Source organism: Paramisgurnus dabryanus, chromosome 15 (assembly GCF_030506205.2).
Source record: "Paramisgurnus dabryanus chromosome 15, PD_genome_1.1, whole genome shotgun sequence".
Taxonomy (NCBI): Eukaryota; Metazoa; Chordata; class Actinopteri; order Cypriniformes; family Cobitidae; genus Paramisgurnus; species Paramisgurnus dabryanus.
In genome coordinates, this window is record NC_133351.1 from 1,915,855 (window position 1) to 1,931,375 (window position 15,521).

The window sequence follows — 15,521 nt, forward strand, 5'->3', positions numbered from 1 at the left end:
TGACACAAGCGTCACGTCGTCATATCCGGTTGCGTGCCGCGTCGTTTGAAGTTGTTTATGCGTGAAGTTTAGCTCGCTAAATAATATCATTTGATTGTCTTCTTTTATTCCATTTAAATTAACATAATAATGTATTAATCGATTAATTAAATTCTGTTTAACGCTCTGCTTCTCGATTGGCGCCATTTTGTGGATATTCACAATAACGAAAGAAACAGAATTATATCCACAAGCTATGTAATGTAAAGTTAGTTTATGTAACATAATTATGAGAGTTTAATGCGAGGCAGGCATGTTCTTTGTGTTTTATTGCAGAAATGATAAGTGTGTAAGGGTTTGAGTTGAAGTAAGAGCCGTAATGTCTGTGAGTTTAACTCCAGAACAGCAGAGGCGGATTGAGGAGAACAGACAGCGAGCTCTGGCCATAAGAGCTAAGAGACACGCGCAGGGCAACATTCAACTGCCCCTCGGATCTGCCCCAAACAATACCACACAGACAACAGCATCTGATCCGACACGATCATGTACAGTCAACAGCGATGTCAAGCAGGTGGGCACCACTAGACACTGTCAGACTGTCACGAGTTTATATCACATGATAGCAGAACCGATTTTAAAGTACTGTTTAATTTCTGCTTTGTGACACAATGAAGAATAAACATAGCAGAAACAGAACAACATTAGAAACGAATATGTTTATTAGGGATGTACCAATACCAAAATTGTGCCGCTACCAATATTTGATTACTTAGAAGAATGACATCTACCGATAGTTTTGCTTTTATCCCCCTGTTTTAAATAATTATGTCATGAAATCCAAGATGTTTTTTCCACTTCTTTTGATAGTCAGGATATAATCTGCCCTGATCATTATCTGGCGATACCAATTATACGCAGATATATCGGTGCATATGGTTGCAAAGGGGAGAACGTTTCTTGAAACTTTCCATGGGATCTTAATCTGGGCAAAATTTAGAAATATTCCAAATTGGAAACTAAACGGAAATGTATGGGAATTATTTGGAAATTTATATAAACTGTATCGTAAATAAACATTTTCTTTGGTCATATGCAGACATAGATGCAAGTTAATACAGATTTTGAAGAATCCTGATATTTACGCTTATCAAGTCGTGGATTTATTTGATCAAAAATCCTTTAGAAATTATTGTAATATTAATGATTTCTGAAGGATTTTTGATCCAATAAATGCAGGATTGATGAGCATAAGATACTTCCCAGGTGAAAAATAATTATATTATTAATATACTTTAAAAAAGTGTACTTTACTGTAAGTATATTTTCTACATTTTGTACTATTTTCGTCAAATCTAAGTATAAGTGTATTCAATTATGTATTAACTTCAACTTAACATCTATTTGACTACACTTCAAGTGTAAATAGTATATTAAAATGGAACAACTTTTTTAAACTTTAAGTGAACTAAAATACACGACTGAAAATCAAGATTTATGAGCAATTAAGCACCCTACAATTGCGTTGTATCGCCATTCTAATGGAAATACACTTTAAAAGGCATTGCGGTGCAAATTATAGTTGTGTTTAAGTACATTTTGTCCATACACTAAAAGTATTCTTCTAAAAAGTACATTTTAAATACTCTTTAAATAAAGCACAACAAGTGGAAGCATACTTGTTTTATACTTCATGTACTTCAATCATATTTCTAATACACTAAAGTATATTATTTTTTACCTGGGTTCTTTCAAAAACATTAAAAATGGTGATGTGTCCAAAACTTTTGAGTACTGTAATTACAGTTAGGGATCGACCGATATGGATTTTTTTGTGCCGATAGAGGCTGACCGACACAGGCTGACGATTTTCTTGAGCCGATATTTGGAGTCGATACTACTTTTGCTCACTCAATTTATATCATAAAAATGATGATGCCAAATGTTACAAGTCTCAATTTTAGAAAACAACATTATTGAACTTAAAAAAAAATTATATTTAACAAATAATAAAAATAGGTGAGGGTGCTATGGAACCATGAACTGCACTCTCCACAATGACGAGAAACTATCAGCAAAGGATATTGATTTCTAGCACTTTACTACCACAAATACATATAGAGATGAGAAATAAAATCCCACTTTGTCCAGCTATGATCAGCTGTTAGGCCGAGCTTTCGATGTTGTCATTGAAAAGTTGGTTGTTTTTATCACATGATCTGCAATCGCTTGCAGCTTCCAGCACTCTGTCTGTAAATAATGCCGGAAAAAACTATCGACTAACACAGCAGCCACGTATCGCCCGATGCCGATACACTCGCAAAAATCGGCCCGATATATCGGTCTATCACTAATTACAGTAATGTACAGTAATTAGATATCTGATTTACTGACTTTATGAAATGATCTGTGCATTGTTATGTAAGAATAAATGCAAGTACATGCAGGGGTGTGGCCTTCAGTAAGCAGTGTGCTGGGTGCATGTGATTGAAGAACGTGCAGGGTAGAAATTTAAATAAAATTGCATTAAATCTTGTTGTTTTAAACAAAATAATGCTGCAAGATTTATATTTAAGTTCCATGTTATAGGCAACTCTGACATCTTTCAAATTCACAGTTTATTCTTGTTAATTCCCATATTTCCAATATATTCCTGTTAATTCCCATGGAAAGTTTCCAGTCTTGAAAATTCCACAAATTTTGCAATCCTACGGGTGCATCCCTAATATTTATTGGTTTTATGGTTATAAATGTTTTTAGTTGACCAGCAGTCATTTGATAGTCTCATGGACAGTTTTATGTATTGTTTTGTATATATCTAAACTATTATATAAACTGACTAATGCTTAAATAACTAAGCTACTTTGTCTGTGTTGTTTTCTTTACTGTTTGTAGCCATTTTTCCACCAAATGCTTTTCTATGACAGTAAAATACTAATGAAGTTGAAAAATGTATAATCTCTTTCTACCTCTAATGGTTGTTTTTGTCTTGCATGATCAGCTTATAGGCAAACAAAGTCCTTTTGCATCTCCGACATCCAAAACTGCTTCTGCGTCCTGTAGCTTTTATGGACAGACGGTCAAAGCACCCACAGGAGAGAAGAGGGCATTTAAAACCCCTGAAACTGGGTCAGGTGTTCCTACTAAGAAGCCTTTGGTGACTGTTAAAGGAAGATGTGTGTCACATTCAGATGATCGGTTCAGAGTGGAGGTCGGTTACAACGCTGAACTTATTGCCGCGTTCAAAAGCATTCCTTCCAAGAACTATGGTGAGTAGACGTGATGTGTGCACTTGAGTTTTCATATGTGGCTTTTTTAAATTATTCACCTGGAAATTCATTGGCCGTTATGTCATGTCATACATGTATGCAGTTAATATTTTTAACACACAAGGTAAATTCTGAAAGTATGTACAAAGCTCAGAATATAGCACACCAGTCATATGGGCTAGGGCTGCAACTAGGCATGGGCCCGTATTGAGAGTTTGGTAATATGATAACCTTAAGCAAAAATACCACGGTTTCGTGGTGTTGCGGTATTGCCATTGCAACACTAAAAGGTCTGCGGATACAAACAACAACTTTTCAACTGGACACAAATACATTTCATTTTTAAGTGTATACCAGGTAAAAAACCATAGTCGTTTTTGACACATGAAAACGTCTCGGGTTACGTATATAACTGAGAAGGGAACAAGACGCTGCGTCTCTCTTTCCATACTTCCTGGGTCCCTGTAACGCCGTCTTTGGCAATATTTCAGATAGCGATATACTTCCTGGCTCCCGCGTCACCCTGTCTTTGTCATTAAGCCTCACCATTGGTTGAAGTTGATATACACATTCAGACGCACTTACCCCTGGAGGCGTCCCCAAAGTGTCACCGCAGTGACGCAGCGCGAGTTCCCTCGAAAGGGAACTGTAACAATGTATCTTAAAATGTAACACGATGTAACCTTGCTCTCACTTGAAATGTGTCCCCACATTAAGTCCTTGAATTTGAGGGTATTGCACCTGGAAAGTCCTTGAAAGGTCCTTGAATTTGAAGTTAACTAAGGTGTGGGAACCCTGTATTAGGACATTCAAGTCGTTTTTACAAACATATCTTACAAAAATCATTACTAAGGTGCATCTTGTGACAAAACAATAACCCTGTGATATATTTTAAGATACGTCAGTGCAAGGTGTTTTTAAATGAAGGCAGCTCAAACATGCATTTTAGTCTGTGACTAGACTTAAGCCACGTCCAGGAAACCAGCGCTTAATGATTTAATCGTTTTGTGTAAACACGACTCATACTGTAGGTCACAAGATAAAAAGACTTTTCAACGATGAAAATATATTTTATTGTTGCCGTTATCAATCATGTTGATATGGACTGCTATTATGATTAATGTTTTTGTCCTCTGTGTTCTTTTGTGTTCTGGAGAAAAATGATAACATACTTCATACATTACTTTATTTCTAATTTCAGTGTTTATCCGTTGTTTATTTGTTTGTCATCACAGATCCTGCGACAAAGACGTGGAACTTCAGTCTAAAGGACTATCAGATGCTGAGTATGTCTTCATTCATGTTAGTGGCTTGACTCAGACAAGCAAAGTCTATATATTTTCTTATATTTTCCTATGGTACAGTGAGTCTAATGGTTTTGTTGTGTTTCAGTGGACCAGGCTGCTAGTTTGCCCTCCGTCTCTCTGAAACCCTTGGATGGAATGGAAGGCCTGAATATTTCAGCGTCCACCAGTCGCCCCAAAGATGCAGCAGCCCTGGCGGCTTTAATGAGACTCTGTCAGGGTTGGCAGAAACCAGGTGCCACCATCCAGGGCAAATGTGTTCTGGTTTCTCGCTCTCGTCTGGAAGTGGATATCGGATACCAGGCTGATGTTATTGGAATATTCAAGCAGATGCCATCTAAATGTTATGGTGAGTGTAGTAGAAAATCATTATGAAGTAAAAAGAAGCACTTGCCTTTGGGAGGATTTTTCTGCCAATTTTAAATTAATTAATTAATTAAATGCTAAAATAAAAATAAAAACGTTAAATTAAATTATTTCATTTTTAAGGTGATAATGCATCTTCCCTGCCAAATTGAAAAATAAAATGCAATTGATGATTTGACATTTCATTCATTTTCACTACAATCTTGAGGCAAGGCGTGTACTATTGTGTCCATTTATTTGTTCCTTTTTTTTTAATCGACAAAAAATGAAATATTTGCGGTTGTTGTATTTTTAAAACGCAATGTCAAATGACGAAATTTGAATTCAAACTATATATAAACATTTTACCCTAAAAATATTGACGTAGCCTATTTTCAGATTTTTAACTTTTTGCACCTATTATACATTTAAAGAATGCACAAATAAATATCGTAATAAAGCGATTATTACCAGTTTTCTAACCGTTTCATATTCAGACTTTTTTGGAAGTAAATCTGCCCTACTTTATAAACATCAACACATTTACATATCAGCACATTTAGTTTCTTTTTTCAATGCAAAGTAGATGACAAATACATGGTTTTACAATTAACGGGATTAACATCAGAGTCAGAGTTTGTGCCAATTCACTTGTTTTAGATAGAGCCTGATTTGTGAGTAATGTAGTGTAGTTTGACTGATCTGGTAAAGATTTCACCAATCTGAATAGTAATTTTACTCGTACAAAGGAAAGGGGTCATTTTAGGAACCGTAATTCTCCAGTTCCCTTAAAGATATAGATTACTATATGCAGTATAAATACACAAGGAGGTTTGAAACACTAAAATCAGTTTATTGTTTTATATTCTTATATTTTGAACTTAATCAAGGGTTAACATGCAAAATATATACTGTAAAACAATTCACAAAGTCTTTAAAGGACTCATCTGAATAGTCTTATTTAAATTGATAAGTTTATTTATGTTTTGTTCGGGACCATTATTATTAGTTTTAAGATTATATAATTTGGGCAATTTTATTTGTGAACGTTTTCACAAATCAGGCTCTAAAACATTTAAATTGGCATGAACACTGACTGCATGTTCATTGAAAATAGCCGTTAATTGTTAAAAACGTGTATTTATCATCTTCTGCATTCATCAACTTAACATAATTTGACTGTCAAAAACACTTTCCTTTGAAAAAAAAAATTTTTTCAATCTTGTATGTGTTCAGTCTAGTTTGTATTAAAATGCGTAGCCTATAACTCACGAGTAGCATAAGTAAGAATAATAAAAAGCGGATAAACAAAAAGAGAAAAGCACATTTTTCATTTATTTTTATTCTTTGTTAGAAAAGGAAAAATGAATGGATGCAAAAGTACACAAACCCAAACCCCACTCACTTATTAACATAGAATTTGTTAAAAAAGTAAAAGTTTTTTAATTTGGCAGGAAAGATGCATTATCACCTTAAAAATGAAAGACTTTAATTTAATGTTTACATTTTTTTGTATTTAATTATTTTTTTTTAAATTGGCAGAAAAACATTGCATACTTGCCATTTGTATAGTAGTCAATTTTAGATATGCACCAAAATGAAATGGTTGCAAGGTTGCATGTAATGTTTCTATTAGTTCTTAGAAAAATACAAAGCAAAAAACATGGGCTTTATCCATCTAATGCTTTAAAATAAGGAAAATCACTTAAAAAAGTTCCTTTTACATGAATCCTGTACTAATGCACTTTTGTTTGGTTGTTATTAGACATGAACACCAGAAAGTGGAGTTTCTTGCTGGAAGACTATGGCAAACTCAGTGAGTCACAATCAATTTTATAATTTAAATGTTTCTGAAGAGTATAAGACGAGTCATTACAGAAAGAAAAAGAATTAAAGGGGCTGTTTTGCCCCAAAACAACATTTAGTTGTCAGTCTGATGTCAAGCGTTTAGACAAACAAGCTTAACGTGCTTGTCTACTACATTGTGAGTCCCCCTTTAAACAATGTAATGTGTATTCTTTATCATGGGGTATGTTTCGGTTTTAAAGATTAAGGTCATACAGTACGTTCCTGTAGTAGATCATGGTGCTTATAGATTCAATCTCATCAGTCACACATACTGATCAGATGTGCGCCTTGATGCACTGTAAATTCAGCATAAACCATGAAGATATGATTTCCTGTATACAGTGTCACATCTAAATCAGCTGTCATCGGTGGAGATCGAACCTTTACCTCACGCTGTGATTCAGTCCTTCTCTTCTCAATTTGAGAAGAGCGAGTCCAGACCTGATGTTCCTCCTGCGGCGGATCTCTCCGGTGTCGATCCGAAGCTTACACACAGCCTCATGCCCTTCCAGAGAGATGGAGTCAAGTGAGTCTTTTACCAGTGGCATCTGTGGTTTTAAAACTCACAACCTGTCACTTCAAAATAATATTCTTGCATGTTTGCTATGGCGGATGTGGATTGTATGTGACAATGTCTGATCATTTTTCAGTTTTGCAGTGTCCAGAGACGGCCGTCTGCTGTTGGCTGATGATATGGGTTTGGGTAAAACCATACAGGCCATCTGTATCGCCTCATACTACAGGAGCGAGTGGCCGCTGCTGGTGGTCGCCCCGTCCTCTGTGCGCTTCACATGGGCCGAGGTAACGTCTCATCTTTAAGTGGTGGTGCTGTGGGATGCATTGAAATCAGACAGCGAGCATCAGATATCAATGCACAGGGTTCCCACGGGTTCTTGAAATCCTTGAAAGTTTGTGAATCTGGGGGAAATAGTTCAGGGAGCTGGGAAGTTTTTGAAAATATACATACATAGATACAGGTCATTGAAAGTCCTTGAATCTATTTTATGCAAGAAAAAAAAATCTATATAATTTCCTGTGTAGTGTAGGATAATATCATAAAATGTCTAGCCTTTTAAGCACACATGCTAAACTGTTCGCTTTAAATGCTTATATCTTCTGTTTGCAAATGTTGATTCATACCAAAATGCTTTTTTGGCATAGTTGTGTTTGACACATGAAAACGTCTCGGGTTACGTATGTAACTGTTGTTCCCTGAGAAGGGAACGAGACGCTGCGTCTCCCTTGCCATACTTCCTACATCCCTGTAACACCATCTTTGGCAATATTTCAGATAGTGATATACCTCCTGGCTCCCGGGTCACCCTGTCTTTGTCGTTAAGCCTCAACATTGAATTTGATATACACATTCAGACTCACTTACCCCTGGAAGCGTCCCCAAAGTGTCACTGCAGTGACGCAGCGCGAGTTCCCTCAAAAGGGAACTGTAACAATGTATCTTAAAAGGTAACACGATGTAACCTTGCTCTCACTTGAAATGTGTCCCCACATTTACTCCTTGAATTTGACGGAATTGGACCTGGAAAGTCCTTGAAAGGTCCTTGAATTTGAAGTTAACTAAGGTGTGGAAACCCTGCCTCAGTGGAAGAAGGTTAAAAGACAAATAAGTAAAACACCGCTAAATTCTCTCTCTCTCCCAGGCTTTCCGCCGTTGGTTGCCATCTGTGAACGCTGACAGTATTAATGTGGTGGTTAAAGGCAAAGACAATCTCCACTCTGGTCTCATTAACATCGTCAGCTATGACCTGCTCAGTAAGATGGACAAACAGCAACCATCCAGCTCTTTCAATGTCATCATTATGGTGAGAGAGAGCTGTGTTCTTGAAGCTCCATGGGTTTGATTCCCATACTGATAATGAATGTAAACATTCAATGCACTTAAAGCAGTTAAAGGATGTAAACTTTAAATCTCATCTGGTTTGTTTAGGACGAGTCTCACTTCTTGAAGAACATGAAGACCGCTCGCTGTAGAGCAGCTCTTCCTCTACTAAAGGTCTGACACTGAAATACTGCAGAAACATGATTGTAAATACTGAACAAATTTCTAAACTTTTCCAAGGTTTGTGGTCTGCATTCAAATGCTGATGTTTTACTTGAGAGAGGACTCTCGGGCATCCGCTTTATACAGCACGAGCTGTGCGCTTATTAAGTCAAATAAGTTTCTACAATATCTAGAGGTTGCTCAAAGCCATTGAATATTTCCGAAATCACATATTTTTGCAAAAACTGTACCATTTAAAAACGCACAACACACATAAAACTTGCTTCTTGAAGGGTAACTTTGTTCCAGTTATTTCAGTCTTTTCTGATCCGAGTAACTATATAGCGGACTTGCTTTGTGTTGCTTCAGCCATTGTCTCAGTGTATATTGTCTATTGTGCTTCATTCACATTGAAGCTGTCTTGCTTTGAAAGACATATCACAACTAAAACAGGAGTTAATTGCATGGAGCATGCTCAAATAGGTCCAATGCTGCCATAAGTATATATTATTAATAAATGCTAGCACAAAGTATCACATAATACACTAATGTGTTAAACTTGGGCAACCTCTAAATATTAATTATATTAATACATATTCGTGGACTGAGAGCATGAACTTTTAAAAGTTGAAAAATAAGGACCACGCTACAGCTTTGCCAGGTCCTCGGCCTTTTGGCAGAGTTCTGAATTTGGGTAACTTTTTTCTACAACCTGATCTCACAAATTTCCCCGGCATAGTCACGGAATTTTGTGCTAATTTTTCCGTGGCATTCTCACGGATCTCCGCATTTTTCCGTGGCCCTGCTACGGACTGTCTTTTTCCGTGGCATTCTCACGGATCGGTTACTCAACTGTTTTGTCCTATTTTCTTACCATTTTCGCTTCGGTTTAGGGTTAGATTTACATGAAATGACATCCCTACCCAAACCCAACTCTAACCCCAACGCCAGGCGACAATTGTTTAAAGTTTAGAAAATATAAAAAGAATAAATCAGAAAAAATTATATAAACCAATAGTTAAAGTGACATACTAATGCAAACACCAAAACCGAAGTGAAAATGGTTTGAAAATAGGAAAAAGCAGTTGAGTAACCAATCCATGAGAATGCCACGAAAAAAGACAGTCCGTAGCAGGGCCACGGAAAAATGCGGAGATCCGTGAGAATGCCACGGAAAAATTAGCACAAAATTCTGTGACTATGCCACGGAAATTCGTGAGATCATGTTGTTTTTCTAAGGGTTATCCAGGTTTTTATTACTGTAACAACGCATGTATATCACTTTCATATCATAATGAATTATTTATTTAGTTAATAACGAATAATGGTAAATTTATCAAGGTTTAATGTTGAATATTAAAATGAGTTTATTATTCTGTGGCAAAATTTCCTCCCAGCACGTCCTTGTAGACTCAATTCATTTTGTTTGTTTAAATTTTGACATTTAAAGGTGTTTTACTATTTAAAAGCTGAACAAACGTTTTTATTTAAGGCTTAAAATATCAAAAATATTATATTAGTTAAACTCTGTAGTAGTGTGTGGCTTTTGCACTTTTAAAAGTAAACTTCTACAAGTGAATACCCTAATTTAGTGCTTTATTTAACTATAATAAGTGAAAAATCGAAAATATTTATTTTTATCCGATTAGCCAATTAATCGAAACCCGATTAAATGATTATGGAAATAATCCCTATAAATGTATGATCTGTTATGTGCAGTTCACGTTACTAAAGTTACCACAGTTTTTTTTTAAGAGTATTTGAAGGATTTATTTGAAGTGTATTTAAGAAGTTTCAGGTGATTTTCTTTTTGTTTGTTGTCTGATGTTTCTTTAACAGGCTGCTAAGAGAGTGATCCTCCTGTCAGGAACACCAGCCATGTCCCGACCCGCTGAACTCTTCACTCAGATTCAAGCCGTGAAACCGTCTCTCTTTCCACGCTTCCATGACTTCGGCACACGTTACTGTGATGCCAAGCAGGTATCTTCATCTGTACATGAATCAAATCTTAATTGGTCACGTTTGATTTGCGTTGAGCCCTGACTAGTATTTGCTGAAAAACAAACGGACCACAGTTTTAGATCTAAAAATACTTACTATGTGGAATCTAGGCGAGTGTTTTGAAGCGAGTGTGAATGCAGTTAAAGTGAAGTGGATTCTCTCTGTCTTTAGCTTCAGTGGGGATGGGATTATTCTGGCTCCTGTAACCTGAATGAACTGAAGCTTCTTCTGGAGGAGTCCATCATGCTCAGACGTCTGAAGTCAGAGGTGCTCTCGCAGCTTCCCGCCAAACAGCGCAAGGTGGTTACCGTGACGACGGACGGCATCAACTCCCGCACCAAAGCCGCCCTCAGCGCGGCTGCCAAAGAGCTTGCCAAAGGATGCCGCAACGTAAGCCATAAATCAACAGTAATAATCTGCAACGTGTCTTTAAAACTGAAGTGTGTCAGCACTCAAACTCACACCAGTGATGCTCATATAAAACCAGAAATGTTTTAAAGAGTCAGAGGTTTGTACTGTAATTCAGCTACAATTGGCTCACTGGGTAATAGAGAAAAATGGCTTCACTTTTATTAGAAATGTTTCACAGTAAAAGTGTTTATACGTTTTCTGATGAACGTGCAGAAGTCTCAGGAGAAAGAAGCTCTTCTGGTTTTCTTCAGTCACACCGCAGAGGCCAAAACCAAAGCCATCATGTACGTATCAAGAATGCATTACACAATAAAATAACTATCTTCATAATATGACACACCTTTTGCTTTTACAGCTTTAAGATGTCAATTAAATCTTTGGTGTCCCCAGAGTACATATGTGAAGTTCTAGCTCAAAATACCCCACAGATAATTTATTATAACATGTTAAAATTGACACTTTGTAGATGTGGGTGTGTCCTTTAAAATGCAAATGAGCTGATTTCTGCACTAAATGGCAGTGCTGTGGTTGGATAGTGCAGATTAAGGTACGGTATTATTATAAGAAGATCCCCTTCTGACATCACAAGGGGAGCCAAATTTCAATGACCTATTTTTTCACATGCTTGAAGAGAATTGTTTACCAAAACTTAGTCACTGGGTTGATCTTTTTCTAATTTTTTAGGTTGATAAAAGCACTGGGGACCCAATTATAGCACTTAAACATGAAAAAGACTGATTTTCATGATATGTCCCCTTTAAACCTAAATTTATTTGATATACTGCATTATTAAAATATAAAGGGCACAGATGTTTTATTAAAAGTTTTTTAAATTATGAAGTAACATTGCATGATATTAAAGACAAATACGTGGTAAGTAACTTGCTAAAAATGCCATATGATAATGCAATATAATTATTTTATTTGTAAAATCAAATCAAATAAAAAATATTTTACTAAATATATATATATATATATATATATATAGGTTTCACATTTTTTCTGGGAGAAGACTTCATCGTGTTTGTTTCGCAAGTCTCTTTGCTATCTGCATCCACCTAAAACTTTCACGTTAACTTTTTGAAGTATAAAAATCATTCAGTTATTGCACACCATTGTGATATGCATATTGTTATATGAACATTTGCAGTATTTCAATAACTTTATTATATCCAGGGCTGGAAATGGGGGGAACGCAGGGGGACGGAGTCCGGGGAGTGAATTTCAAGGGGGAACGAATTGAAAAGGAATAAATAGAATTTAAAAATGACTCCCCATTATGAGTTTTTATTTCAACTATTTTTTTTTATTACACAGCTTGTTTAAATGCTTGATTCTGATTGGCCAGTCGTGACATTTGCACGTTTGTTATTCCTAGATAACAACCACTTAAAAAATTAAAAATACACGATAATCCGGATGCTGCAAATAATTTTGACAGATACAGTTTAATATTACACAAAATTTAAATATGTCTTTTAACTCTTTCCCCGCTGGCATTTTTTTTTAAAGTTGCAAGACAGCGGCAACATTTTTTTATGATTTTCACAAAAGTTTAATGCCTTCCAGAAAATGCTCTTCTTTAAATATATAAATATATATCCATATGTCAAATGAAACAATATCTCAAATGAAAAAACAGACCTCTCCTTTCAAACAAACAAAATGTTTCATCCTATCTTTATTTGTTCTTTTTTATCAACTCTCAAATATGGGTAGGTTTCTTAAAAAACACAGAATGTTGAGCAAAAAGCTGAAATAATAAAAAAAATTTGCTCAGAAATTTGATGCAGAGCGATCCTCAAAACTTACACAGACATACAGCTGTTTGCCCTAAGGTGAAACTTCCGGGTTTAATAAGTTGCAGAAGAGCGCCACTTGGTGGATAATAGCGGTATTGTGGAAAGCCGGAAATACTCATCATTGTCAGGGAAGCGTTTTCTCTTAATTTCTCTTAAACTCGTCAATGGTGGGAAAAGAGTAAATATTATGACATTATATTTACAAATGATTAAACCAAATAGTGTGTTTGAAAGTCTTGTCTTATCTTAAAACCGAAAATAAACGTATTTTCCTTGTGGAAGGTCTGCATTTGTTAAAAATGCAAATAAAATATTTCAAATCAATATTTAATGTTCCTTACCTTACTTATGAAGTAACTAGCCGTGTAATAAGTGGGATAATGTACAGTCAGCCGGTTGTTATCACGAAATAAGTGTGGCGCAAAATCCTACACTTAAAATCCACATCAGGTCCTAATCACACTGTCTGGGATTATTTCTGCGATAACAACCAGTTGCCTATATGTTATCTGTTACATGGATGAACTGAAGTGTGTGTTGAATGTGTATCTCAGGGAATACATCTCAGATATGCTGGAGTGTGGACGAGAGAAGTTTCTGGTCTTTGCTCATCACAAGCTGGTGCTGGACAGTGTGACCAGAGAACTTGGTGAGAAGGTTTGTCAGGTTTCTTTTAGTTTTTCAAACATATGCCATCAACTATAGACACATCCAGATCAAATCTGCAGAATTGTCTATTAAAACTTTTTAGATTTGAGTTTTTACTTGTAAATAAACATTGCAGAGGATAGGCCTGATAACAGATTGACTGACTCTGGGTGTCGTCCTCATGATTTTTCAGATGTGAATCCTGTGCTTGTTCTGTGCAGGGTATCAATTATATTCGTATCGACGGGTCGACGCCGTCAGCGGAGCGCCAGCAGCTGTGTGATAGATTTCAGTTTTCCCCGCAGAGCTGTGTGGCTGTTCTCTCAATCACCGCTGCTAACATGGGACTGACGCTGCACGCCGCCGATCTCGTGGTCTTCGCTGAGCTCTTCTGGAATCCTGGAGTGAGAACTTAATAAACTCTCATCAACATTCCCACACTCACAGAAAACCTGGAAAAGTCCAAGAAATGAATGGCATCATAAAATATCACAGACATTTCCACATCTCTGAAATATTTAAAGGTCATTTATTATGCCCATTTTTACAAGGTGTAATATTTACAAGTCTCAGGTGTGCCCAGAATGTCTCTGTGAAGTTTCAGCTCAAAATAGCCCACGGATCATTTATTATATGCACAAAAATGCTGTTTTCATGTCTGTACCTTAAAATGCAAATGAGCTACAGTTCCTTACTCCCTTACCAACAGACAGTGAATGCTTGTACAGTTTATTTAGCCAAATTAGTGCTACAATATGCTATCAAACACATTTGGAAAAGCTTTTGGGTAAATTTAACCAGTCTGTGGGTGGGGCTTTGTTTGTGTGACATCACATTAACAAGAAAATCAAACCGTCATGTCTAATGACATTGGTTTGGTTTAATGGGGATTCATTTTGATGACTGACTGAATTTTTTCTGCTGTACAGGTCCTGATTCAAGCAGAAGATCGAGTACACAGGATTGGACAAACCAGTAATGTGGATATTCATTATCTAGTGGCTAAAGGCACTGCTGATGATTACCTGTGGTGAGTGACACCTACACATCTACACTTTCTCTTTATTTAACATCTTTTTCTTTACAGGAATTCACACAAGCCATGGAAAACATGAAAATCAGGGAAAAAGTCAAGTTTTCTAAACCTGGAGAACATTTGAGAATTAATAGAGTTTGTCTCATACGAAATCACATTTATATTGATCTTTTTGCGATTTTGAAGCTAACTCTTTGTTCAAACAAAATAATTAATTAACCCTTCTGATTTAACATTCATCATTTACTCAGCGTCATGTTGTAGAAGTTTCTTTATACTGTTGAACACAAATGAAGATATTTCGATAAATGATGGTAAGCCCTGAACACAGTTGACGTAACCCATTGACTTACATAGTTTCTGTTCTTGAAAAATTCAAGGCCCTGGGAAGTTTTTGAAAATATACATACATAGATACAGGTCATTGAAAGTGCTTGAATCTATTTTATGCAAGAAGTTTTCTGGAAAAAATCTATATTATTCCCTGTGTAGTGAAGGATAATATCATAAAAATTCTAGACTTTTTAAGCACACGTGCTAAACTGTTCACTTTAAATGCTTATATCTTCTGTATGTGAATGTTGATTCATACCAAAATGCTTTTTGGCATAGTTGTGTTTGACACATGAAAACGTCTCGGGTTTTGAATGTAACAGTTGTTCCCTGAGAAGGGAACGAGACGCTGCGTCTCCCTTGCCATACTTCCTGTGTCCCTGTAATGCCGTCTTTGGCAATATTTCAGATATTGATATACTTCCTGGCTCCAGTGTCACCCTGTCTTTGTCGTTAAGCCTCACCATTGGTTGAATTTGATATACACATTCAGACGCACTTACCCCTGGAGGCGTCCCCAAAGTGTCACCGCAGTGACGCAGCGCGAGT

General features: G+C 36.3%; 1 protein-coding gene across 2 annotated transcripts in view; it reads left to right on the top strand.

Annotated features, from left to right (window-relative positions):
• smarcal1 (SWI/SNF related, matrix associated, actin dependent regulator of chromatin, subfamily a-like 1) overlaps positions 1-15,521 on the top strand; it is a 17,600-nt gene continuing 2,079 nt past the window's right edge. The window contains exons 1-15 of one of the 2 annotated variants that reach the window (XR_010526985.2): positions 1-550; positions 2,978-3,245; positions 4,481-4,531; positions 4,638-4,898; positions 6,660-6,710; positions 7,085-7,268; positions 7,393-7,543; positions 8,401-8,562; positions 8,688-8,753; positions 10,581-10,721; positions 10,914-11,132; positions 11,367-11,437; positions 13,510-13,604; positions 13,825-14,007; positions 14,533-14,633. Coding sequence is in view for 1 of the 2 variants with exons in the window: in XM_065252356.2 (XP_065108428.1) it covers positions 359-550; positions 2,978-3,245; positions 4,481-4,531; positions 4,638-4,898; positions 6,660-6,710; positions 7,085-7,268; positions 7,393-7,543; positions 8,401-8,562; positions 8,688-8,753; positions 10,581-10,721; positions 10,914-11,132; positions 11,367-11,437; positions 13,510-13,612; positions 13,825-14,007; positions 14,533-14,633 (2,204 nt within the window). In the remaining variant the exon portion in view is untranslated. Of the gene's footprint in view, positions 551-2,977; positions 3,246-4,480; positions 4,532-4,637; positions 4,899-6,659; positions 6,711-7,084; positions 7,269-7,392; positions 7,544-8,400; positions 8,563-8,687; positions 8,754-10,580; positions 10,722-10,913; positions 11,133-11,366; positions 11,438-13,509; positions 13,613-13,824; positions 14,008-14,532; positions 14,634-15,521 lie in introns of those variants that run through there. The other variant, XM_065252356.2, reaches the window with a different exon arrangement.